The sequence below is a fragment of the Perognathus longimembris genome, chromosome 3, assembly GCF_023159225.1.
Source record: "Perognathus longimembris pacificus isolate PPM17 chromosome 3, ASM2315922v1, whole genome shotgun sequence".
Classification (NCBI taxonomy): domain Eukaryota; kingdom Metazoa; phylum Chordata; class Mammalia; order Rodentia; family Heteromyidae; genus Perognathus; species Perognathus longimembris.
In genome coordinates this window covers 119643266-119668348 of record NC_063163.1, presented here as the reverse complement: position 1 = coordinate 119668348, position 25083 = coordinate 119643266, and the positions used below count along the sequence as shown (strand labels likewise).

General features: G+C 57.7%; 1 protein-coding gene across 1 annotated transcript in view; it reads right to left on the bottom strand.

Annotated features, from left to right (window-relative positions):
* Positions 1-25083, bottom strand: part of Ubash3b (ubiquitin associated and SH3 domain containing B) — a 74534-nt gene that overhangs the window by 8422 nt on the left and 41029 nt on the right. Inside the window, exons 2-9 of the mRNA XM_048344020.1 lie at positions 18990-19043; positions 17850-18036; positions 15635-15833; positions 12666-12835; positions 7229-7437; positions 4267-4399; positions 3313-3433; positions 429-551 (exon numbers count right to left, since the gene is read on the bottom strand). Of these exons, the coding sequence (XP_048199977.1) occupies positions 429-551; positions 3313-3433; positions 4267-4399; positions 7229-7437; positions 12666-12835; positions 15635-15833; positions 17850-18036; positions 18990-19043 (1196 nt within the window). The remainder of the gene's footprint in view (positions 1-428; positions 552-3312; positions 3434-4266; positions 4400-7228; positions 7438-12665; positions 12836-15634; positions 15834-17849; positions 18037-18989; positions 19044-25083) is intronic.

The window sequence follows — 25083 nt, the reverse complement described above, 5'->3', positions numbered from 1 at the left end:
CTTTCTTTGTCTCCTGCTCCTTCTTCTTGACTTCTTACTTGGGTCCCAGCTTGCCTCTCTTCTGCAGTCCCTCTTGTTTGAGTTGTATGGTGCTCTGTGTGTGTGTGTGTGTGTGTGTGTGTATGTGTGTGTGCGTGCGCTCCTAAACTGTGAGCTCGGCACCGGTGAGGCGTCTGACCCCTCGGCCTGGCGGGCGCTGCTGGCTTGATCCATCCCAGCCATGTAGGCAAACAAGCCTGGGCTTGGCACCACCCCCACCCCTGGGTGCCCCAGCCCCTGGCTGTGCAGCCAACCTCCGGCAGCTGCAGGATTGACGTCCTCTACCCAGGAGAGTTCTAGAACGCCCAGCAAGTGTGCAGGCCCGGCCAGCGCACGGGTCTCTTGACCAAGGAGTCAGGAAACTCGGGGAGCCGCTCCAGAACACTTACCCACCAGTCGTGCTTGCATACATCCAAACACAGTGATGGGGGCATCTTTCTCGTAGTCCCGGAAGCCCCCGCTGCGCTGTGGTAAGCTGTGAGGCATGTTCAGGTTGGTGCGGATGTAGCGGCCTAGAAAATACAAGGTCATACAAAGCTCCCATAAGTCCCTTGTTCCCTTAGGCGTTTCCTTGTTATTCAAGAGCCCCTCCCCCCTTTCCTGGCCAGAGAGGCTGAATTTGAGCTCCCTGGTGCTAATGGAAAATGCTGCATCTGACACTTTTTCTTCAGGGGATAGACTTGGAATCTGCTTTTCCTTCTGCGGACAGAAGTGTCTGGCGATGGTTTCTAAGTGGAACAGTAGCCAGAAGGGAAGGAAGTGGGGTTCTCCTGACAGGCAAGCCCCCTTGCCTTAAGATGCTACTCCACTGACAATGGAACCTCTTTGGTCCTTGGTGCCCTAAGGTTATAGAATGGGGACAAAAATACATGTCTCTTCCCTAAAACTCAAGACAAACAAGAAGGACTTAGAAACTACAGGCACCATGGCTCATGCCTGCAATCCTAGTTCCCCAGGAAGCGGAGATCTGAGGATCGCAGTTCGAAGCTAGCCAGGGCAAGGAAGTCCCTGAGACTCTTATCTCCAATAAATTACTCAAGAAATCTGGATGTGACACTGTGGCTCAAGTGTTAAAGTGCTAGCCTTAAGCAAAAGAAGCTCAGGGACAGAGCCTCGGCCCCGAGTTCAAGCTCCAGGACTGGCCAAAGTAAGAAAGGAAGGAAAGAAGGGAAAGAAAAGAAAGAAGGAAAGAAAGAAATGGTAGGCATTTTCCAGCAACCATCCAAACCCACACATGACTTGATGCACGTGGGTAAACGTAGCTTGACGCCACCCCCGAGGGGCCGTCACAAGCTGTAGGGCCGAGCAGGGCACCGACAGGGCGGTCCCCTCTTGTGTAAGCAGGAGCCGCGCTCCCCGATCCCCAGTGCAGGCTGGGAACCACGCGCAGCACAGAACCAGCCCCGCACGCATGCACCTCACAGGGAGGCTCCACGCAGTCAGGGATCCACCGCGGTCCCCAGTCATCAAGTAGCACGAGGTCAAAGGTATTCTGCAATGACACACAGCTGCGTGGCGTCTCTCACCAGTTCCCACGCGGATGGGAAATGCTACGGAGCCCGCGTGGCGGGGCAGCGCGACAGAGGGGAGCGGCGGAGGCGGCGGGCTCCGCCCACCCCCGGGTCAGGCCACGTGAACGCCACGCACCGCGACTCGGTGACAGGAGACGCGACGGCCAGGCGGAGCTGGCAGTGAGCAGGTGCGAGGCACACCGCGCGGATACGCCGGGGGGGGGGGGGGGGGCAGAGACGACCCTGTGGGCAGGACGTGGCCGCACAGCCTGGCCTTTCATCACCCAGCACGGACCCTCGAAGGCCCGCGGGGTTTACTCCTGCCATTCGTGCCCTGCTGTGTCCAGGCTGTGGTGACTGTGGGCAGCAGAAGGCACAGAGACTCCCCTGATGGCGGAGGGCGGGTGGGGGCTGTGAGCTCTCAGCTTTGGGGTGTGTGTGTGCGTGTGTGTGACGACTGTGAGCTCTCACGTTTGGCCGTGTGTGTGTGTGTGTGGTCACTGTGAGCTCTCACCTTTGGCCGTGTGTGTGTGTGTGTGTGTGTGATCACTGTGAGCTCTCACCATTGGCCGTGTGTGTGTGTGTGTGTGTGTGATCACTGTGAACTCTCACGTTTGGCCGTGTGTGTGTGTGTGTGTGTGTGTGGTCACTGTGAGCTCTCACCTTTGGCCATGTGTCTGTGTGTGTGTGTGTGTGTGGTCACTGTGAGCTCTCACCATTGGCCAGGTGTGTGTGTGTGTGATCACTGTGAGCTCTCACCTTTGGCCGTGTGTGTGTGTGTGTGTGACGACTGTGAGCTCTCACCTTTGGCCGTGTGTGTGTGTGTGTGTGGTCACTGTGAGCTCTCACCTTTGGCCGTGTGTGTGTGTGTGACGACTGTGAGCTCTCACCTTTGGCCGTGTGTGTGTGTGTGTGTGTGTGACCACTGTGAGCTCTCACCATTGGCCGGGTGTGTGTGTGTGTGTGTGTGTGTGACCACTGTGAGCTCTCACCTTTGGCCGTGTGTGTGTGTGTGTGTGGTCACTGTGAGCTCTCACCATTGGCCGGATGTGTGTGTGTGGTCACTGTGAGCTCTCACCATTGGCCGGGTGTGTGTGTGTGTGTGTGTGTGTGACCACTGTGAGCTCTCACCTTTGGCCGTGTGTCTGTGTGTGTGTGTGTGTGTGGTCACTGTGAGCTCTCACCATTGGCCGTGTGTGTGTGTGTGTGTGTGTGTGTGTATGGTCACTGTGAGCTCTCACCATTGGCCGTGTGTGTGTGTGTGTGATCACTGTGAGCTCTCACCATTGGCCGTGTGTGTGTGTGTGTGTGTGATCACTGTGAGCTCTCACCTTTGGCGGTGTGTGTGTGTGTGTGTGTGTGTGATCACTGTGAGCTCTCACCTTTGGCCGTGTGTGTGTGTGTGTGTGTGTGTGTGTGATCACTGTGAGCTCTCACCTTTGGCTGTGTGTGTGTGTGTGTGTGTGTGTGGTCACTGTGAGCTCTCACCTTTGGCCGTGTGTGTGTGTGTGTGTGTGTGTGTGTGTGGTCACTGTGACCTCTCACCATTGGCCGAGTGTGTGTGTGTGTGTGTGACCACTGTGAGCTCTCACCTTTGGTGTGTGTGCGTGTGTGATGACTGTGAGCTCTCAGCTTTGGTGTGTGTGTGATCACTGTGAGCTCTCAGCTTTGGCCGTGTGTGTGTGTGTGTGACCACTGTGAGCTCTCACCTTTGGCGGTGTGTGTGTGTGTGTGTGTGTGTGTGACCACTGTGAGCTCTCACCTTTGGCATCAAAGCACTGGGACAGCCAGTACTTCCCAAACACCACGTCCATCCGCTCCCCGTGCCGACACACGAAGAGGCACCGCTTCTGGGGCCCGGGCTGGCTGTTGACTCTCAGGGGCTGCGGAGAAAGAAAAGCAAGCGGTCAGGAAACACAGCCCAGTGGCCCGGGAGGCGCGTCCGGCCGGCAGGACCGGGCCTGTCTTGACTTTGGCCCGTCCCGCTTATAAACCGGGAGGAGGATGTGCCATGGACCCGGCCAGGCATGTCGAGGCTCAAACGAGAGAGGTTACGGTGCTCTGTAAAGCGGGGCTGTGAAGGCCGCGCAGCCCTGGCCGCGGCTGCTGTTTCCCGTGGGTGCAGCCACGGATGCACCACGAGAGGCGGTGAGTTGGGACAGCTTTCTCCAGCAGGGCGGGCGCCTCCTACCCTTACTCCTGCCGCCGGCCTCCTGGCTAAGGCCTGCCGGGGGCCACAGGGTCTTTGGAAAGAAAAAGAATCGCGGTCACCAATGGCTGCTTTACACTCCGCCTGCGGGGCCGTGCGGCTCTCATTTGCATATGCTAATTGCCGCATGTTCCCGCCCCCGACTCCGTACACACTGCTTATTGCTGGAGAGGGTTCAGGGAGGGCCGAGGCTGCCTGGGTGAGGAAATAAACAGGCGGGGGAGGCCGACTGTGCTTTCCACAGCTGCTGGTGGAACCTGGTGGTGGTTTCTACATCGCTCTTTCTGGAAATGTCGGCAGATCGCAGCGTCTGGGCTGTTGAGTCCTTGCTGGCCAGCAGGCGAACGGCTCAGCCAGAGCCGGCGTGTGGACTGGTGTTGTGCCCTTCCTCCCTCGCCGCTCATTCCAACCCCGGGGCCCAACCCCTGGGCACGCTCTGTGGCACCGTGTGCCTCCTCCCTCCCGGGGGGCAGCAGCTCCCCAGAGCACCCCCAGAGCCGGCCTTACCTGCACGGGCTGGCAGATGATAGTCAGAGGCGCGGTCTCCCCCAAGCCCTGGTCCTCACACTGCCGCCTGTCGAGGAGCCCATCCCCCAGCGCGAGCGAGCTGGGCGACGCGGTGTTTAAGATCGAGTAAGAGCTGTCGAGGAAGAAGACGGGGATGGATATTCACCACCGTGGTGGGCAGGGGGTCGTGGCGCTGGGTGCTGGGATCTGGGGGAGGGCGGGGCCTGCGAGGAACTCAGCCCTGGCTCCGCAGAGGAGGGGAAGCTGAGCAGGGGGTACCCCATCCCCCGGGAGGCCCTTCTGGCTTTATCCTGCAGTCTCACGGTTAATCAAGGAGGAGAGGATGGGGCGCGCCTCGTGGCGCTTTGGTGTTTCCTAAGATGCCCCAGGCATGGCTGAGGGCAGAGGCATGATCAGAATTAGGGTCCCAATCAAATAAACTATTTCTTTGTGGCCGTTAATCTTCTCCATGGCAGTGCACATTTGAAGAGTAAGGGAGTTGTGTTTTGTTTTGAAATACTATCTCCACTCGTTGCTGATGGTTCCTAAGGGTCTCAGACACTTCGTGGCCAATACCCCTGTTCTGCTTGCTTCGGTCGCCAGCCGTAAGCTTGCCTCAACAATGCCTCCCACAGGATGCTTAAAGGCAGAATGATGAGCAGAGCGTGGCGGTTCGCGCCTGCAATCCTAGCTGCTCAGGAGGCTGAGATCTGAGAACGGCAGCTCAAGGCCAGCCAGAACAGGAAAAGGCTCAAAGGAACCGCCAAAAAGCCAGACGTGGAGCTGTGGCTCAAAGTGGCAGAGTTGTGGCCTCGAGCAAAAAAAAGCTTAGGGACAGCACCCAGTGCCTGAGTTCAAGACACACACACACACACACACACACACACACACACACACACCACACTTATTTCAGAGGCGACAACCCTCGCAGATGCTTATAGGTATGAGCCAGGTGCTCTCACTTTTGAGGGTACCCTGGTGACCTCAGAAGCTCCAAACAGACCCCACAGAGAGGAGAAGTGTGAAAACATGCTGTGCTCAAGTCACTGGCCTCACAACAGTGCTGTTTAAACTCGGTTGTTAGGCAGATTCAGCAAACACCCTCCTCTCCACCGGGGTCACGTTGATGGAGGTTATTTAAACATCAGGTTTCTTGCTTCTTTAGAATTTCCCTGGACATGCACAGGTCCCAGGTGCCCAGCCCGGCCTGGTTTGTGTCTGTTAACTCAGATTCCTGTCCAGGCTAGCACCTGTTTCTGGATTATTCTTTTTTTTTTTTTTTGGCCAGTCCTGGGGCTTTGGACTCAGGGCCTGAGCACTGTCCCTGGCTTCTTCCCGCTCAAGGCTAGCACTCTGCCACTTGAGCCACAGTGCCGCTTCTGGCCGTTTTCTGTATAGGTGGTGCTGGGGAATGGAACCCAGGGCCTCGTGTATCCGAGGCAGGCACTCTTGCCACTAGGCCATATCCCCAGCCCTGGATTATTCATTTTTAACACACTTGTACTCTTAGAATTTTAGTTTTGGAAAGAACTCCTCATGCTTGTAACCCCAGCATTCAGAAGTCTGAGGTATGTGGCTGGTGAGTTTGGGACCAGTTTGGGTTACATATTTAGACCTTGTTTCAAAAAATAAAAATAGAAGAAAGAAAAGAGAAAAGAAAAATGACCTTTTGCATTTCTTAAGATCATTAAGTAGTTTGTTAAAGAATTTTCCAAGAAAAAAGTGGCCCACTTTAGCTGAACATGGTAGACTCATTCTATTTGAAAGCTGAACATGACAGCGCATGCCTGTAATCTCAGCACTGGGCAGGCTGAGGCAGAAGGAGCTTCAGCCACGACAGCCACATACTGAGACTCTCACAAGACAACAGCAACAACTAAAGGACTCCTTCTATTTACAAGCGAAGACCTCAAGAGATCTCGGTCCCTGAGCCGCTCAGAATCAGCAGGGCCCTGTACAGTTTTCCTGCCCAGGCCCCTCTCTGCGGGGGGGGGGGGGGAAACTCGGTGGTAAGGGCTGCGATCCAGGAACATAAAGTCACTGTTGCAAGAGAAGTCGGACAGGCAGCCAACTTAAACCTGGTAGGAGCAAACGCCCCCGGCACATGCGCAGCCCTTCGCCGCTGACGCGGGCCAGATGCTCTCTTCGTTTAAATGGAGCCTCCCCACTCCCAAGGCCAGAGAGCTGAGGAAACCCCGCTCTCGTGTCCTGCTTCATCCAGGCTTCGGGCTGCCGAGCCCTGCACCTGGAGCTACTCCATTGCCGCTCCCCCCACCCCACCCCGGAGCCCTCCTCCTCTTCTCGGAGGAGAAGCAGCCGGCTGTTTCTGTCCTGTCTGCCTCTGGAACCCCGAGCTGCTGGGAGCAGCATGAGAACGGCCCCCCGAGCCTCTTCCGGGGCTCAGCAGGACGTGGGTGCCTGCCTGCACAGGCTGGGCTGCCGTGGGCCGAGAAGGGCCGGGCACGGCCGCCTGGGGTCTCATCCAGCCCCCGGGGACACGCGGGCAGCACCGAGGGCAGCGGGAGCCCCGGGGCCGTCTCTGCTTGCTGCCCGTCCAGTCCAGCCCGACAGGTCCCATGGGAGCGCTGCCCCGTGCCCCACCCCGCCAGGTCACCTCCGCGTAGCTCGGGGCGCTGGGACACCCCAGATAACCAGCAGGACAAGGGGGACAGAGCTTAGCCCCGGAGCAGATTGACAGCAAGCCCGAGAGTCCTCCCTGACTCCCAGCCTCCGAAGCCTTGGGTGCGACTCCCACCGGCCACTCGGACAGACAGCACCGAACGGGGGAGACGGTGGACGGGGCTCGCGCTCGTCCTCCCGCCAGGCCTCCGGCCGGCTCATTCCCTGGCGATCTGGAACCAATACAGCCCGGCCTTCTTCCCCACCAGCGAGCTCCCTCTACCGCTCGGGCCGGCGCCGGAGGCCCGCGCCGCAGCCGCTGGCCGGCACCCACTCCACTCACCCGTGGAAGATCCAGGTGCTGCACTCGTCCGCCTTGGTGATGTAGTTCTCAGGCAGGAGGCCGGAGCAGCCGGTGGTCAGGGAGGTGCCGTAGATCCAGCCCTCACTGGTGCTGGCCTGCTCCATCGGGGACATGAAGATGAAGTCCCCCGGCACCAGCTCAAGCTCGTCATCGTTCTGAGGGGTGTAAGGGTAGATCACCTGCAACGTCTGGAAAGGGAGGCGAACGTGTGAGCCCCAGGACGGGGAGGAAGTCTGACAGGAATTCGGATCAGAAAGTACTTCTTACTGAGCACGGGTGGCTCACACCTGCAAGCCCAGCTACTCAGGAGGCTGAGATCTGAGGACTGTGGTTCAAATTCAGCCCAGGTAAGAGAGTCTGTGAGACTCTTCAATAAACCACCAAAAAGCCAGAAGTGGACTTGTGTGTGTGTGCATACACATGCATGTGTGCACATGCATACACACACACACAGCACTCCTCTTGCCAGACTTTGTCACCGTGCCTGCTACTCCGGGACATTCCAGACCTCACACCCACCCACGCACATAGCACTCCTCTAGCCAGACTCCCCTTCCTCTTCCTCCTATCCAGATTCAGACATGAGCTCTTTGGGGGCTCGTCCCGAACTGCGATGATGACGGTGCAATCTGTGGGAAGAACGTGGATGCCACCCCCTTGCTCTGTCTGCAGAGCCACACACATAGCAGACATGGCCAACTCCCTGTGTAGAAAGCCAGTCTCCAACAGGGGGCCCCGGATGGGCCCAATGGGGAGCTGCTCCTAGGGGAAGAGCGTGGGAATGAAGAACCGCCCTCGCTATGTAACCTGGCTCTTTAAGCAACACAGAGTCCCCGACTTCAAGGAGCTGGCTCTGAACCTGCCACTCCCCCAAGGACTCCACAAGCAAACTGTCCCCCTTAGACCTTCGTGTGCCAACGGGGACCCAACCCCCAGGGAGCCCCTGCCTCTTCGTCCTCAGAGCTCAGAAGAGCCCCCAGGGACTGCCAGAAGGCCAGGCCATTGGATTTATTCCATTTTGGGGGACCCTTCCTATCCCGTTGGACAGGAACACCACAGCCATAGGCCCGAAGGTATTTTATAAAGTATCAATTTTATTTTAATTTTTTTTCTTCCCAGGAAAATAGTTCCTACCTTTATTTGTCTTACAGGGGACACCAAGGTTAAGGCTTGTTTCATAATTTTCTGTAAAATTCCAAAACGACATCATCTGGTTCATTTTCAACATTTTAACTTGGTTTGGACGCTACTTTCTTTTTTCTTTCTTTCTTTCTTTCTTTCTTTCTTTCTTTTTTTTGTCAGTCATGGGGATTGAACTCAGGGCCTGGGTGCTGTCCCTGAGCTCTCTGACTCAGGGCTAGCGCTCTACCACTTTGAGCCATAGCTCCACTTCTGGTTTTTGAGTGGTTAATTGGACCTAAGAGTCTCTCAGGGATTTTTCTGCCCAGGCTGGTTTTGAGAACCACTATCCTGAGACCTCAGCCTTGCAAGCAGCTAGGATTCCAGGCGTGAGCCCAGGTGGTCCCAGGCGGACTCCATTTTCTAATCCGTAAGGTAACACCCAAACAACTGCAGTTAAACAACCTTAGGAGGGAGGCCTGTACACAGCAGGAGCATACTTATTTCCCGTGAAATTCTTGGTCTCCAAGATCTCCTTGTCGTCCCTGAGCCCTGGGCTCTGTGCGGCACTGAGGGACACTGCTTAATGGTGGTCTACTACAGTAGGTTATAAACAACGTGCATGGGGCATGCGTCCCTTCCTGACTCTCACTTGGCACCTTGGTCTCTGGATTCCCCCCTCCCTGCTTCTCTCCATCCTCCTCCTCCTGTCCCTCCACTTTCCTAAACCAGCCAGGGAACGTTTTTGCTGAGTTATTTTTAGTAGTGTTTGCTTAGTAGCATGATTTAGACCCTAGGGTAAATCTCCAGCATTACAAAATAAAAATAAAGTAGTAAATATAATTGGGACCCAAATGTTCCTGCCTGTCCTTCCTTCCTTCCTTCCTTCCTTCCTTCCTTCCTTCCTTCCTTCCTTTCTTCCCGTGGGGCACACCCGCCCGGATGCCTTGCATCATTACGAGGCGGTTCTAGCTGGCCCCGCCTCTTTTCCCAGCCTCGAACCGCGTGTGAGCCAAGATGGCCGCTGGTGGTGAACCCAGAGGCGGTCCTGTGGGCCGTGACGTAGATGTGGGCCGGCCCTTAGGGAGGTCCCTTGGAGCGCCACCCTGATGGACAGTTCAGGTGTCCATTCACAGCCCCTACGTAGGTGCACGTGCCCCTCCCCTTCCTCCGCCCTCCGACCCCTCTAAAAGAGCAGCTCATTGCCGCCATTAAACGAGTCTTAGCGCTGACTGGCTCCCGGACTGTCTGTGTGTCCTCCATCGAGAGGGGGACTGGGTGGCAGTCTGTCAGCCCTCTTTTCCTCTTCTTGGCTCGTCCGGGTGGGGCGTGTTTTCCCGTCTCTCTTGCAGGACAGGAGAGCCTGGGAGGCTAAAAACCCCCGACACCTTCCTTCCTCCCTCCCTCCCTCCCTTCTTTCTTTCCTTGTCTTCTTTCTTATTTTGATGCCCATACTGGGGCTTTAAATCAGGGCCTGAGTGCTATCCTTTAGCTTTTTCTCTCAAGGCTGATGCTCTATCAGCTTGAGCCACAGCTCCACTTCTGCCTTTTTGGTGGTTAAGTGGGGATAGAGAGTCTCCTGGCTTTTCCTGTCCGGGCTGGCTTTGAACGGAGAGCCTCTGATCTCAGCCTCTTGAATAGCTGGGATGACAGGCGTGAGCCAGTAGCACCTGAGCCTCCTTGTTCTTTTCGACTTCCCAAAACCAGCTGAAAAAACTCAACCTGAGACTGAGAGCTCTCAGGACACATGCCTTGTGTGTGCCGTAACACATGGATTCTTTGTTTTACACTTAGTGGCTGCTTGTCAGAATTCCTGAGCCGGGCTGGGAATATGGCCTAGTGGCAAGAGAGCTTGCCTCGTATACATGAAGCCCTGGGTTCAATTCCCCAGCACCACCTATATAGAAAATGGCCAGAAGTGGCGCTGTGGCTCAAGTGGCAGAGTGCTAGCCTTGAGCAAAAAGAAGCCAGGGACAGTGCTCAGGCCCTGAGTCCAAGGCCCAGGACTGGCAAAACAACAACAACAACAACAACAAAACCCCCAGAATTCCTGAGCCAACCTCGGGCATGTCTCCCTCTGTCCCTATCCAAGGCCACGCTGGGGACGGGTGTTAACGGTGCTGCCTCCGAAGCAGCCACAACGCTGTAGCCAGCAGTCGTGGCCGCAGGGCTTCTTTGTGGCCGGGCTTCACGTCGGGCACTCAGTGAGGGGCTTTCCTCCGCCCACGAAGCACTCACAAAGTCCAGGAGCATTATCGCCGTTTCATAGCTGAGCTGACTGGAGATCCCATACATCGTTAAACGTCAGTTTAACTGGAGAAGGCGAAGAAGCCAGGGCTTAAAGCTAAGTGTGCTAGACTCCAAAGTGAGTGCTTTTCGGAGAACTCAGTCCTTGCTCTAGGTTTTGACGGCTGGGCCCCACATCGTTGTTAACACAGAAGAGACCAGGAGAGGTGCCAACAGGCATCTGCCAGCTCAAATGCCCGCAGGATGTCCCTGGCCTTCCTGTGCCCGGCCAGCGCCCTTGCCTGGAGCCTTCTCTGGACATCTGTGCCCCGACTGGACACCGGAGGAGGGAAGGGGAAGGGAAGGGAAGGCCTTCCGGCTGTTGAGGGGCTTAGATGGGACCGACCCCCTCCCCCCTCCCCCCGGGGGGGGGGAGTCTAAAGGGGCCAAGGGTGCTTGATCAGATGAAGCCATCATCTAGGAGCCTTTCCAAATCCGAGACAAGAGAGGGCGGGCTATTTTTAGAAAATAATTCACGTGGGCGCGGGCTGCCTCTTTCCTTCAGTGCCAACGGAGAATGTGGGTCAGGCGGAAAGCAATTACCCTCGGAGTTAACTGGAGGGCAGCGCTGATTAGAGGACAAAGCAGGTAAATTTCCACAGCCCTGCTTCTCCCGGGAAGGTCACTTCTCTGCGGCCCTCCGCGGGCGGCCGGCCGGGACGCGTGGCTTCTCCGTGGCCCTCGCAGAGTCCGAGCAGCCTCACCTCGCTGGGCTCATCCTGGCTCCCGGAGCTGCCGGAGCCTGACCCCGTCTGCTTCACCCCCGCCGAGGAACCCTGCCGTCGGATGAGCGGGCACGCCGCCTCACCAGACGAGTCAGGCCACACTGACGACACGCACAGGGCGCCACACCCAGACCTAAAGCTGGCATTCACGCCCGGCCCGTCCCAACCCTTCTGGAACAGCCAGGCTGCCTGGGCACAGACCGCAGGCTCCAGCTGGAGGCTGGGATAGGAGGATTGGAGTTCGGAGCCAGCTCAGGCAAGAACGCCTGTGAGACTCTGGCCTCCAATTGACTAGTCAAAAAGCTGGACATGGAGATGTGGCTCAAGTGGTAGAGCACCATCCTCGAGTACAAAAACCCAGTGCGAACGCAAGGCCCCGAATTCAAGCCCCAGCATCACCACACACGTGTGCAAACACATGTGCGCACACAGCCCATGCAAATGAAGAAGAATCTCACTCATTTCACTGCTGAACGTAATCAGTACGTAATGGAGGAGGTCCCATCGGAACACAAGGTCTTCATCTAGCTGGAGTAGATCTCCGTTATCCACAGAGGGTCTGTGGGCATGCCTGAAACGCAGGTGATGCCAAACCCTCTGTGTACCAATCCTATACACTGTTTATTTACTGGTATTTTTTTTCTGTGATACATAGCTAAGATAAAGTCTAGTTTATGCAATAGGAACCACAACTAACAATAAGACAGAACAATGATAACAACGCACTGTCATAAAAGTTACCTAAAACATGAATTATTCCTGGAACTTGCTGTGTAATACCTTTGGACTATCACTGACCCCTGGTAACCGCAATCACTACTGAAATGGAGGACCCAGCGGGACCAGAGGATGGGGTCGTTTTAGAGGCAGTGTGGCCCTCTTTATCGGTCAAAACTCAAGGGCTCCGTCTTCAGCTCGGATTCTGGCTTTGCTCAGTCGCTTTGGGCCAGGCACTTTCCCTCTGGGTTCGAGACTCCCCTCCAGCACAAAACGGACACCACAGTGATATTCCAGGGCGGGCTGGGCTGGGCTGGGCGCACGCCGAGTCTCCCAGGGGGGCGCAGGCTCGGTCTCGCTGCCCGTCCGCACCAGGCTGGGTCGCCCACTCGCGCTTCCTGCAGCGATGCAACCTGCTCCCGCCATGACTGTCCTCTCCCCTCAACTCAACTCCAAAGCCCAGAGAGCAGAACCCCGTGCTAAGCACTCCGGACCGACTCGGCGACCGCCCGACGGGCTGGGCTGCTGCTCCCTGCAGGGCCCTCGTCCCTCAGGCGGGGACGACTTACCTCATGGTTGGCGAATCGGATGTCCCGGGAGAATATGGCGGCCACCCAGTCGCAGCCCAGCTTGACGTCGATGCTCTGGGCCAGCTTCTCCAGGGTGGGCAGGTGGCTGGCTTGAAAGTGGTAGGCCAGGGTCACGTGCAGCTGCTTCTTATGGGGTTCCACATGTACCTCTACAACAAGAAGGGAAAGGGAGAGAGGTTACTGTAAGGTCCACCCCTGGAGGGCTCCATGGAGATGCCCCCCCCACCTGTTTGTGCCCAGCACCTGAGTTACCTAGGTGACCGGCTCACCTGGAGGCAGCTGCCTCCCCCTTCTCTGAGGTCACATCCAATCCACCTGGCCAGATCCCCTGCCTTTCCCTCTAGAATCTGGCTCTACATGGTCCCCGCTCTCCTTTTCTCTCTCTCTCTCTCTCTTGCTCTTTTCTCTCTTTCTCCCTTCGTCCTTCCCCTCTGTCTTCCCACGCCTCCATCTTGTGTGAGCTGGCAGTTGGCTTCCCCCTCTGGTAAACTCCTGAACCATGTGGTGGGTTTCCTTTCTGGGGAACCTTCCAGTTAGAATGGAGAAATCACAGCAAGGGTGGGGAGGGAGGAAAGAACAGAGGCAAGTGGTTTGCTTCCCAAACAACAAGGGACTGAGTCCCGTGGTTAGAGTAAAGCTCTTTCTCTCCTTGGCTGTAGCAGAATCAGGGCCTGGGTCCTCACAGCCAAATCTCCCCACCACTCAAGAGATAAAGAGGCACACCCAGAGCTGGGCTCTGTGGCTCATGACTGTAATCCCAGCTACTCCGGAGGCTGAGACCTGAGGACTGCAGTTTGAAACCCAATGAACTACTAAAACGGCCCTTTAAGTAGTAGGGTGTTACCCTCAAGTAAAAGAAGCTCAGAGACAGTGACGAGGCCCTGAGTTCAAGTCCCGGGCCTGGTACAAAAAAAAAAAAAAGAGGAAAAGGGGGAGAAGGAGCCCTACTCATGTCTTTTCTGTAGGAGCCTGAGCTGGGCTGGAGTTAATCCTCTGGCCAGCTCCTCCTCTCAACTCCAGGCGGCCATTCCCAGCCCTGCCATCCAGATGAGGAGCTGCGGCCTACAGGGAGGATACAAACTAATGTAGAAACACAGAGCACGCTTTATAACCGGACGATGTTCTAAGGCCCCACTGCCTCCACTTGGGGATCAGTCTCTTAACCTCCAGAGAAATGAGGGGGATAGAGGCTATTTTCAAAGTCTGAAGGTTAGAGATTTCCTTCCTAATAGGATTTTTGGCTTGAATCCTCAATGATTTCTTGTAGGAAGCTGTCCTATGCATTACAAGGTGTTTACTGGCATCTCTGGTCTCTGCCTACTATGTGCTCTAAGCTGTAATAACCCCAAATGACCCTACATACTCCCAAATGTCCCCTGGAAGACATGCCCGGCTGAAAAGCACTGATTTCAACAATGTCAGCTGCCATTCCAAGACATCCTAAAAGCAGAACAAAGCCCTTTACGTGAGGAAATGGCTTTTGCTCCTGTTTTGTACTAAAGACAAGGGAAGATCTGTATGTCTCCCAGACTAGAAGAATGACGTTGCAGCTAGGAAAAGAAAAATCAAGAGAATCCAAGAAAATCTGGGAGGTTGGTCAAGTCACTGAGAAGTACCTGCTCAACTAGAACAAGGAGCTGGATCCTTTTGTCATCAGTACTTTTCCTTTCCTGCCCCATGGTGCCCCACAAGGCAGGGTGCTTGTCTCTGGTTTACAGGGTATTACCTAAGTTTTCACAACTTGCTGAGTGAACGGATGCACACCAGTGACTCTTCCTAACCCTCCTGGAGCCGAGGATGGCATTAAATCCACCCAGTGAAGGAATGTGGGTATGCACCATTAGCTCCATAGAGCCAAGGCATACGTTCTAGGACAAGAGACATCACGACCTGGCTTTCCACATCAGTTACCAAAGAACTGGACCAGCCGGATTTGCCGCCGGACCGTGAAGTTCCCCCAAGTCACCACCAGGGGGCGGCACAGGGCAGAAACGCCAAGATCCCCTGCGTGACAGCAGGTTCCTGGCCTGGTGGGCCGACTCCTCCATTCTCTGCCTCTCCTCGCTCCACGTGCGCCCCAAGAATCTGCCCGAGGCCTGGCGGAGCCCCGCGGAGCCCCGCTTTTCTGATCTGACAGCCTGGGTGCTGATTCTTGGGAGGATTCCTTCAGCGCCTCTCACAATTGCTACCCTAGCCATTTTTTTTTCCTCTTAAAGAACAACAAAGCCATTTCCTTAAGGTCAAGGGAGAAGGACAGGAAGCAATCCGCTTCTCCCCCATGCTGTCCCTCACACATCCAGTTCCTGCGGGGTGTCGGCGGCGGCGCCGGGGGGGTGGGTGGGGAGAAGGGGCGCCCGGCTGGAGGTTTGCTTCCACATTCATCTCTTTCCCTCCCTGGCCCTCCACAAAGTGAGGGGCTGGCGAGCTGTGGCATCAGCTCGGCTGTCGGCCAAGCTACTACCGCCGGCTTCCTCGTCGTGTTCCACCCGGGGCACAGGCCTTCCGGTCTCTGGCCACGGATAACTGACCACAGACTGAAACCATGAGCCACCATAACCCATCCCCCCTGCCGGCCGCTGGTGGCTCGCGCCTGTAGCCCTAGCTATTCGGGAGGCTGAGATCTGAGGATCGCGGTTTGAAGCCAGCCTGGGCAGGAACGTCCCTGTGAGATTCTTAACCCAGGTTAACCACTCGAAAACCCGAAGCGGAGTGGTGGCTCAAAGTAGTAGGATGTCAGCCTTGACGTAAAGAGCTCAAGGACAGCACCCAGGCCCTAAGTTCAAGCCCCACAACTGACCAGAAATCCCACGCAAACCAGAAGCCCCTTTCCCCTTATACCGAGAGGGCCCTAGCTGTGTTGTCACAGCAGTGCATCCGCCCATTTATGGCTCCTCTACTTCCCAGTTGGACTGGGCGGCCGGGACCGGCCCAGAGCTGTGCACACTCACCAGTTTTGGACGCAGCTTCGGCCGCAAAGTCAGCCGCGAATTTCTTGAGGACTTCGGCGCTGTCTTCCTTCACGAAGAGGCCGATGAAGTTGGAGGAGGTATAGAGCTCCAGGGGCAGCGGGGCTGAGAACTTGCACTTCCAGCGGCTGACGGTGGCCTGCAGCGCCTCTCCCAGTGCGTCCACCTTGCTGTCCTCACACTGGGGGGGGGGAGTGGACGTCATCAGAGACCCGAGGACAGAGCGGCCGCCACCACCCCGCAGCACTGGGCACGCTGTCCCCAGGGGCCGCAGGCCAATCCCACGGTGCTTCAACCAGCACTCCTGTCTGCTCAGCAGCGCAAGAACTTCAGGTGCCCCGTTGCAAGGGCAATGACTGGCTTCTTCCCGCTCCCCTGGCCCCGGGGTGCCCCTGTGGACCCCACCAAAATGCCACAGGACCGGTCCAACAGGAAGCAAGAACAAGAGTTGGGGCCGATGAGATGTGGATCAAATGAGGAAACATTTCACTTGGACAGATGGAGTCAATTCAAGAGTGACTACAACTCCTAACCATGCAGTGGCGACCTGAAAACTGCTAAGAATGTAGATTTCAGCGGTAGAACCTTTCTTTGTCTAGTATGCATTGCATGAGGCCCTGGGATTGATACACAGCCCTGAAAAAAGAAAGACTATAAAAGTGTACATTTGAAGTGTTCATCACACTATACACATCATAAATACACACAATTCTTCTGCCAATTAAAAAAGGTAAGTCTGGCACTGATGGCTCATGTTTGTAATCCTAGCTTAAGATCCTAGCTTATGAGGCTGAGATCAGAGGGTCATAGTTTGCACCTAGCTCTGGGCAAACAAATCCAAGAGACTTATCTGCACCAGCCTTAAGCAAAAAAGACAAGCAAGAGTGCGGGGCTCTGAGTTCAAGTCCCAGGGCTGGCACACTGAAAGAAGTAAAAAGCTCTCCTTGCTTACAAAAAGAAAAGAAGAAGAGGAGGAGGAGGAGGAAGAAAGGAACAGGAGGAAGAGGAAGATGAGGAGGAGGAAGAGGAAGAGGAGGAGAAGCAGGAGGCAGGGCATGACGGGGTGAGCGTCACGGGATAAAGGACTGTGTTCTCCGGCGCCCTGCGTCATCTCTGCCTTTCCTGCTCCTGGGGTGATGGGCGTTGTCTCTGCGTCCGCCTCCACCATCCCTGGGGAGAACGGGGCTGGGAGCTGTGACGTCGTCACCCTCCTCCCCCCCTCGGAGCTCTGGGGGGAGCGTGACTATCTCTAACTCCCCAGTGACTAAGAGGAAGTGACGATCACTTTAATTTGCAGAGGGAATGGCAAAAGGGAAGGCATTAGGAACATTCCTTTTGTTTGAACCTGACAGAGTCTATCTGGGGGAAAAAACCCAAAGCAAATGTTGTTTTATAAAGGGTTCTGAAATGTTCCCCTTCTACCTGGTTTTGAATCTCTGCAGGTAGCTCTGCTTTGCAACCTCAGCACCGGGGTTGTTGAAGTGGGTGGCGTGGATTTCGTGTATTATAGGGAGGGGGATGTAAGATTTAAAGTGGTTGCTACGCTTCCTGATCGCTAGAACGGTGGCCAGATGTGGACCTACTGTGGCAGATGAAAGGCACCCTTGCTGTTTCTAGAAAGATCTAGGACCTTGTGGGCAGCTTACACAAAGCTGGCATGGCCTTCTCTGTCTACGGGACACATTTCTTGTTCTCCATGCTTCGGCTCCTCTCCTTGTGTGTTGCGGGAATGGAGAGGACAGAGAGGAACAAGCCACCAAAGCAGTGCGCGGAGCCACCCCCGGGGCCCGGCTTGGCCCTGGTGTCTGGGCACAGGAGGCTGGGCACATGGTGTCAGGAGCACCGCTGTCGAGAGTCCAGGGTGTCGGGAGCAGCGGTGTCGGGAGGCATGGCGGTATTGGAAGCACAGGGTGTTGGGAGCACGCGTGTTAAGAGCACGGGGTGCTACACCTACCTAACTCGGGCACTACTGGGCCTCACGCTTGTAAGGAAAGGGGAACGGGGGCCACTCTGCCCCCCCAGGAGGTCTGCTTAGCACAAGTGCCCCTCCCCCCGTCCCCCCCCCCCCCCCCGTTGCCGCCATGGCCTTCCTGGTGGCTCCCACCGTGGGGTGAGGGGGCCGGGCGTGGGGCGGGGCGGGGCGGGGCGGCCGGGCGCGGGGCGGGGCGGGGCGGGGCGGGGCCGGGCCGCGGCTCACCATGAAGAACTGGCAGAGGGTGATGTGGGGGAAGATGTTGTGGGCCTTGTTCTTCCCGCAGATCTGCTTCGACTGCTGCCAGAAGTCAGAGAGCTTCTGCGCCAAGGGGCCGGTGGGGCGCAGGTAGAGGACGTACTCGCGGGGCAGGGGGTCGTCCAGGAAGGGGTCCCCGACGTGGGAGAAGAGCCTGCAAGACAGACACGGGCCGGCGGGGTCGCTCTGGGGGGCTGTGGAGGAGAAAGATGGCAACAACGCAGCCACCCCTCCCCCTCCTCCCTTCCCCCTCCTCCCTCCTCCCCCCCCCCCCCCACGCACGCCTTCCGGCCGGCGCTCAGACTCCCGGCTGCTCTTCTCCTGGTCGCGCTGCATCCCTGTCCCGGCTCCCTAAAACACGCAGAGGTGCACCCCAGGAGGAATCCTCGGGGGAAGCCGGGCTCTGGCAGCTCAGGCCCGTAAGCCTAGCTACTCAGGAGGCCGAGATCTGAGGGCCCCAGGTCGAAGCCAGCCTGGGCAGACAAATCCACCAGACTCTCATCCTCAACTACCCAGCAGAAGGGGTGGCTAAGGGGTGGCCCTGTTCCTCCCGAGGAAGACAGAGCCATGAGAAGGCCACCCTGTGGGGTACTCCCAAGGGATGTCACCCTGGGTGACGACAGACTTTTAAATGCATCTGGAGCGACCCCTTAGGTGACTGGCGAGGGAACAGTGTGAGAAGACCCATCCTGGAAGGACTTGAAATGTCTTTGGGCCTGGGCGCTGTCCCTGAACTTTTCCGTTCAAGGCTGGCGCTCTGCCACTGGAGTCACGGCGCCGTTTCTGGTTTTCTGGTGGTTCACTGGAGATCACAGTCTCACGGACTTTCCTGCCCAGGCTGGCGTTGAACCATGATCCTCAGATCTCGGCCTCCTAAGCAGCTAGGATGACCGGCCTGGGAATGTGTTTCAACAGTTCCAGTGAGAAGCACCGGCCGGGGCCCGGGGCAGAGGAGGCGATCGACTCGATAAGTGGGCTCTCATCCAGCCCGTGGGCTCACCTCCCCCCGAAGGGTCTCCGAGCCGAGAGCGTGAGCCCCCCCCCCCACAGCCGAAGCTCGCGGAATAATTACACGCTATTCTCTCCATTTATTTATTTCATACCAACCAGTCACATGCGGCCTGGACGCTTCTTCCTCCCGTGGATGCCAAGGCTTTTTGTCTAGAAGAAATCAAATATCTATTGTTAGTATTTTTAGCCTCTCTCAGCTTTCCGCTGCCGTGGGGAGCCAGGAGTGTGCAGAGGAGGCGCTCTGTGGGGCGGGGGGGGGGGGGGGGGGGAGGAGGCACCGGCGGCGGGGCGGGCCCGCCCGGGGGCTCACACCCAGACGCGCACACAGGTTAGACCGTGTCAGTGACCCCCATGTCACTGGCACCGGATTTGCACGCAGCCCATGAGTTCTGTTCTCATTCATTTCCACATTACGGTTTTATTTCTGCTCCCCCCAGAGTCGTCGCGTCTTGGTTTTTCCTCCTCCCTTGCCACCCACTGGCTCTCACTGACCCAGATCCCCTCTGGGGAGGCACGGGTGGGCGGTCCCCACGGCTGTGAAGACGCAGGGCCGCACGGCTCCAAGGCGGACAGCTGGGCTGGGATGAACCCGCCGACCCCTCCCGTCCCTCTCCAACCCCGGCCACCTAGCACCGGATCGATCTGCCGTCCCGAACTCTTCTGCAGGCTTCTGGGGCACCGTGTGGCTGCTGAGAGCGTGGGGAGGACAATGGGAAGACTCGCTCGTGGGAGCCACTCTCTGGTGGGGGAGGGCAGGGTCCCGGGATGCCGACGGGGGTGGGGGTGGAGGGGGGCAGCGACTGCGTGCTGGTGGTCAGGTCTTTCGTCAGGAGGGAGCTGGGCCCTGGGAATACAGCTGGAGCACCATTCATGGTCCCTGTCCTCGGGGAGATGTCAGTGAGTCCCAGGGCCTGGGCCCAGCTAATGAACTGGATCCTTCCATGGAGGAAAAGCACAGAAAGGCTTCCAGGCTTCCGCTGGTCGACGTGTCTGTCCAGGGTGGCTCTGAATGGTGATCCTCGGGTCTCAGCCTCGGCGTGAGCCCCTGGCGCCTGGGGGCCTTCACTCCGCGTGTTTTTGGTGGAGAAGCCCTGTGCCCACGGAAGCACAGCCACCGTGATCGGTTAGAGGTTAGACTCTCCGAAGGACTGGAAGCCATTGTTTCAAAGCACGATGGCAAGAAAGGGAAACTCACTGGTGGTTAGACAATGCGCGGTTTATAAAACGCATCTGGCCCACCCCCCCACCCCCCGTGCCCACGAAATACAGCCGGCTGGAATTTAATTTGTTTCTCCTGAGACGGGAAGAGAGCCCTGGAGAAGCGAAAGATCTAATCAAGTTATGGTCTCCGTAACTCCAAAGACATTTTGGAGAGGATCTGAAGGAAAAAAAAAGGGGGGGAATAATTGTGAAAGATAATTAAAGTCTGAGTGTGGTAAGACTGTGATAAAAAGGTTAAGGAAAACCAATTTCTTCCTAAAGAAGATAATCCGAGAGGGTTTTCGCTTCGAGGAAGATTACTGCGTGCGATGCGCCTTTGCAGCCAGAGCCGACTGGACCGAAGTAAGTGCGGGCTGGGACCGAAAGGACTCCGGTTAGTTACCGGGAAGAACGGTCGGCAAGCCGTGGAATATACAGAGACACACAGGGGAGCGTGTACGTATGTGTATATGAGTATGCATATGTATATAATTTCTAGAACGTATTTCTGTGTCTAACACAGGGGAGTGAGCTTCCCGAAGCACGGGTCTTCGGGAGGGGACAGCCCTCCCCTCCAGCCCCGGCACACGCGGGGCCCCTCCCCTTGCCCACCGCCCGCCAGGCTGGCCATGGTTTGGGTTGAACTTGTTCCCAGAACTCCGCCCACAGAACAGAAGGAGCATGGCAGCCGGCCCGAGAGCCCCCCCCCCCCCCGGCCCCCAGCTCCGCTCTGGGGGAGAGAGCCTGCTCGCATAGACCTCCACTCATCCCCGGGCCACGCCCCCGCCCAGGGCCCGTGGGAGGGAGTCGGTGGGCCCCATACGCCCCACGCTGCCCTCAAACGCCCGCGACCTCAGGAACGAGCCCGAGGTGGCCGGGGCGGGGAGACCCCGCCGTGCGTCCTGGCGGCCCGACGGCTCCCCCGTCCAGAAAGTTCTCCCGCGTGTCCAAACGGTGCCCCACACTCCCCAGACGGCTGGGTTGGGCTGGGCTGCTCTGTCCTCCGTCGTCGTAAGACGATCCGTTCTATCACAGCCACACGAGCGATTCCAGAAAACCGGGGTGGGGCGGTCGAGCGGTCTCCATCTCCCCAGCTGCGGCCCTCGCCACCCCGCCAGGCTGGACAGGCGGGAGGGAGGCCCGCCAGTCCACGTCAACCATCGTGGCCCTACCGTTTCCTTCCGAGGAAATGAACCTAATGGAGGAGGATCGATGGGTCCTCAAGGCCTAGTCTCAGGGCCCGTCTCCCGGAGGCCGAGCTTTCAGCCGGCTGGGTTAATGGGCTCTGCCTGCAGCCACGCAGCCGTGGGAGAGCTGTTCATCTGACAAGCAACTGCACGGCAGGCTTGCCGGGCTGGGCTGCCACCCTCAAGGCCAGGCAACAGGACGGGAGACGCGCCGGGCTCTTTAATAAAGCGCATCAGTCAAGCCCTTTCCCCCTTTCTTATCACCAGGACACTTTGCTAACCCACAAAGAGCCTAGCAAGCCGCCCCACCGCCTCGGTGTGTTTGGTGTATGGTGGGGGGGGTAGCAGGGGAAATGGGCTTTGGGCTCCCCAATGGTGTTACGTGGCTGGCCCAGCAGGCTTGGGGGGGTGCTTTGTTTAGTTCCTGCTGCTGTGAAGGGGCTGAAGCTCTCTCTGGCCTCTGGTGTGAAGAGGCAGCAGTTTGTAATCGGGAAATCAGCCGTTAGCCCATAGGTGGCAACGGAAGAGGACGCACCTCGACGGCACCTACGGCAATGCCTCTTCTCCCTCCAGACCGATGGGCTCTGCTTCCTCCCCTTCCTTTTCTCCTTCCTTCCCTCCTTCTTTCATGGAGGCACAGGTGGGAGTGTTTGCAATGGGAAAGAAGACTCTTTTTCCATACGATTTAATCTGTGTCTTTCTGATTGACTTGTTGAGTGCCAGTCCTGGGGCTTGAACTCAGAGCCTGGGCGCCGTCCCTGAGCATGGTTTTGCTCAAGGCTGGCTCTGGTCATGTTCCTGTAGGGCACTGAGGATGGGGGGGGGGCGGGGCTGGGGTCTGGGGTGCCTTCAGGGCTGGTAGCCCCAGGGAAGGGCTCCCTGGGGCATGGGAGGTGAGGAGGTTGGGCAGGCCGCTGGGGCTCCCGGTGGAGGTGAGCTACACCAGCAAGCGCTGGCGGGGAGCGGCGAGGACGGCCACAGGAACCGGCCGACGGCTGGACCTGCGGACGCTCACAGACGCCAGACGGGAGGACAGACGCACCCAGCCGGGCCCCAGCTGGGCCGGGCTGCTCCTTCCTGTACTCAGGTGTGCAGGTTGTCCAGATCAAGAAGCAGAAGGGCCGGGAGGGGCAGGGGTTCAACCTCCCCCGCCGCGAATGACAAGAAGGACCGAAAGCGAAGGGAGAGAAGAAGAGCCCCCTGCCTTGTCCCACGCCGTTAAACAGTGGGCGGGGAAGCCGACGGAAGTGAGGAGTCATTTCAGGTTGCAGATGACAAGAGACTAATTTCTTTCCCATCCCCTTCCTACCCCCTCACTGTCTACGCCACTAAGTGGAGCCAGCTATAAATAGCTCCAAGATGGGCGAGCTTGGGCCTCCTGGAATGACTGCATCCCGGAGCCACGGAAGAGCTCTGTCTGGCTCAGCCTCGGCCGGTCAGAGAGCCCAAGAGCACCCGGGGCGGAGGAGCCTGTGCGGACGGCTTCGCACGCGACTGGCCAAGCCATCGACAGCCCACCCCACACGGAAACAACCTCTGCGCAGCCAGGGGGACACCATGATGAAAAACCGGGAAAAGATCTGAAGCGCTTCCGGACCAAGCCATCCCCGCCGCCCCCCCCCAACTTTGCCAAAGGGAGTGGTGTCCTGGGGTCATCAAACCCCACTCTGGCATTCAACCATTCCAGGGGGAATCCAACAGTGTGCCGGGCAGACCCGTAGGGGGCGCCGTGGCAACCCTGCCTCTGGCATTCCCGCCTTTGGCGTGGACTGGCGAGGATGTTGGCTTCAGACTCTCACTGACCTGTCCTCTCTAACCTCAGTCCCCCCCTGGGGGGGACACCAGGGCTGATGAACCCCAGGGTCCTGGTCATGGGAATGTAGTAGGGTGGTACTCGCTCAGATGGGACCCTCCAGGAATCCTTCCCACCCACCCACCCACCCACCCACTTCCAATCCTCCGGGATGGAATCCTTTGGCAAAATGGTTCTTGGCAGATGCCTGGGAGTTCCACTGGACAGCTGAGACCCCAGGAAATCCTACCTCCCCACCCTCTATGACCCTTCTCACGCAGCCAAGTTGCTGAGAAGGTCAGCGGTGCTGCTCCCCCCCCCCCCCCGCTTCATAGGGGTGCTTGGTGTGTACAAAAGGGACCACACCAAATAGGAAGCACGAGGCCCCCATGCTCTCCTGGCAACCATCAGCACAGACAGTCTACCTGCCCTTCCTTCTGGGCCTCAGCTCCCAGAGCCCAGGGTCCTGGGTGCATTTATCACGCATGCGCCTGGGGGACGGATGAGCTCCCTCCTGACAGGCCAGAGCCCTCCCCCGGCACCAGCCCTCCTCCCCCGGCCCCTTCGGACGGCAGGAGCACGGGGCCGGGTGGCAATTAGGACTATTCAATTAGAGAGAGAGCTAAGAGAGCCCGTCCGTGTCACACACAGCCTGGATTGCCTAGACTTAGCAGACGGCAACCGTCTCCATTCAGGCCGCCATCATAAAGAACCCCAGACCAAGGTGGCTTATCAACAACAGGAAGGTCTCCCCACAGTGTCGGAGCCCGGGAGAGAACGGGGAGCAACATGGTTGTGGCGGGCACAGCCCCTTCCTGGGGCAGCCTGCTGACTCCACCTTGGGTCCAGACACAGAGGAACGTGGACAAGAGTTTCTAGGCCTCCTGCACTACCCGCCGTGCTGGGGATCAAACCCCAGGTCTCACACATGCCGGGCAAGTGCTCTACCACAGAGTGAGCACTAGCCGCAGCACTGAGCCCAGTCACGAGGGCTCGTCTAATGGCTCCCAAAGGGAAGGACCAAGTCCATAGCACCTAGGAAGGCCCAGGCTAGCATGGAGCATTGTGTGTGTGTGTGTGTGTGTCTGTCTAGGTAGGGAGGCAGGTAAAGATACCCACAGTCTGACTGTAACAGCTGATAATGGCCTCTGTGTTATGGCTGGTTAGGACACAATGAATACACCCTTGAAGGCCTCAGAGCCCAAGATCCGAGTTTAATCTTCTCGCATGAGCAGTGAGGAACTAGGACGGTGGAGGTGGAAGATTTCACGGGGACGGCAGCTGGGTCCCCCGACGCCTCCATGCGTGCTCTCTGCACGCGGACGTGGTCGCCGCTGGCCTTCTGCTTCGCTTTGCTTGAGGTCCTGTGCTCTACCGCAATCTCTCATGCCCGGGCAAGTGCTGGTTTACCCAGTGCTTAGACCCCTCACAGAAAGCCGGAAGAGGGGGCCCCTTCGGTCACGTGGTGTGGTCAGGGCAGGGCTGGGCCCTCCCGCCCAGGGTCCAACTCCCTCCTTCCTGAGCCCTCCATCCCCTCCTCCCCCCCCCCCTCCCCGCAGCCCCGGACAGCAGCCAGAGCCACCTGGGATGTAAAGGGGCATGGGGTGGGACAAATGGCTCTTCCTGTGGGAACATGTGGGGTGCAGAGGGGAGGAGGTATTCGGAGGCTAAGGAAACAGCCAACTTCCTTGGAGGAGGGGGAAGGAGAGAGAAGGCGGCCTCAGCAGCACTGGAAAGGCCTTCGGGGTAGACGTGAGCCCTTCCCTTCCCGCTGGCCATGGAAGCCAGGACGAGACTGAACCTCTGCTCATCGCCACATCTGCCAGGCTCCTCCTAGCAGGGCTCTGGGGCAACTTGTGAATTAGAGGAGACAGGCAGGGGAGGGGGAGGAGAGCGAGAGAGGAGGGAGGGGAGGGAGGGACTGGGCTTCCGTTGACTGTGCTGAGGAATCTAGGCTAGCCACGGCTCCCCTTACAGAGGAGGCTGGGCCCATGTTTCTGGAGGACAAAGA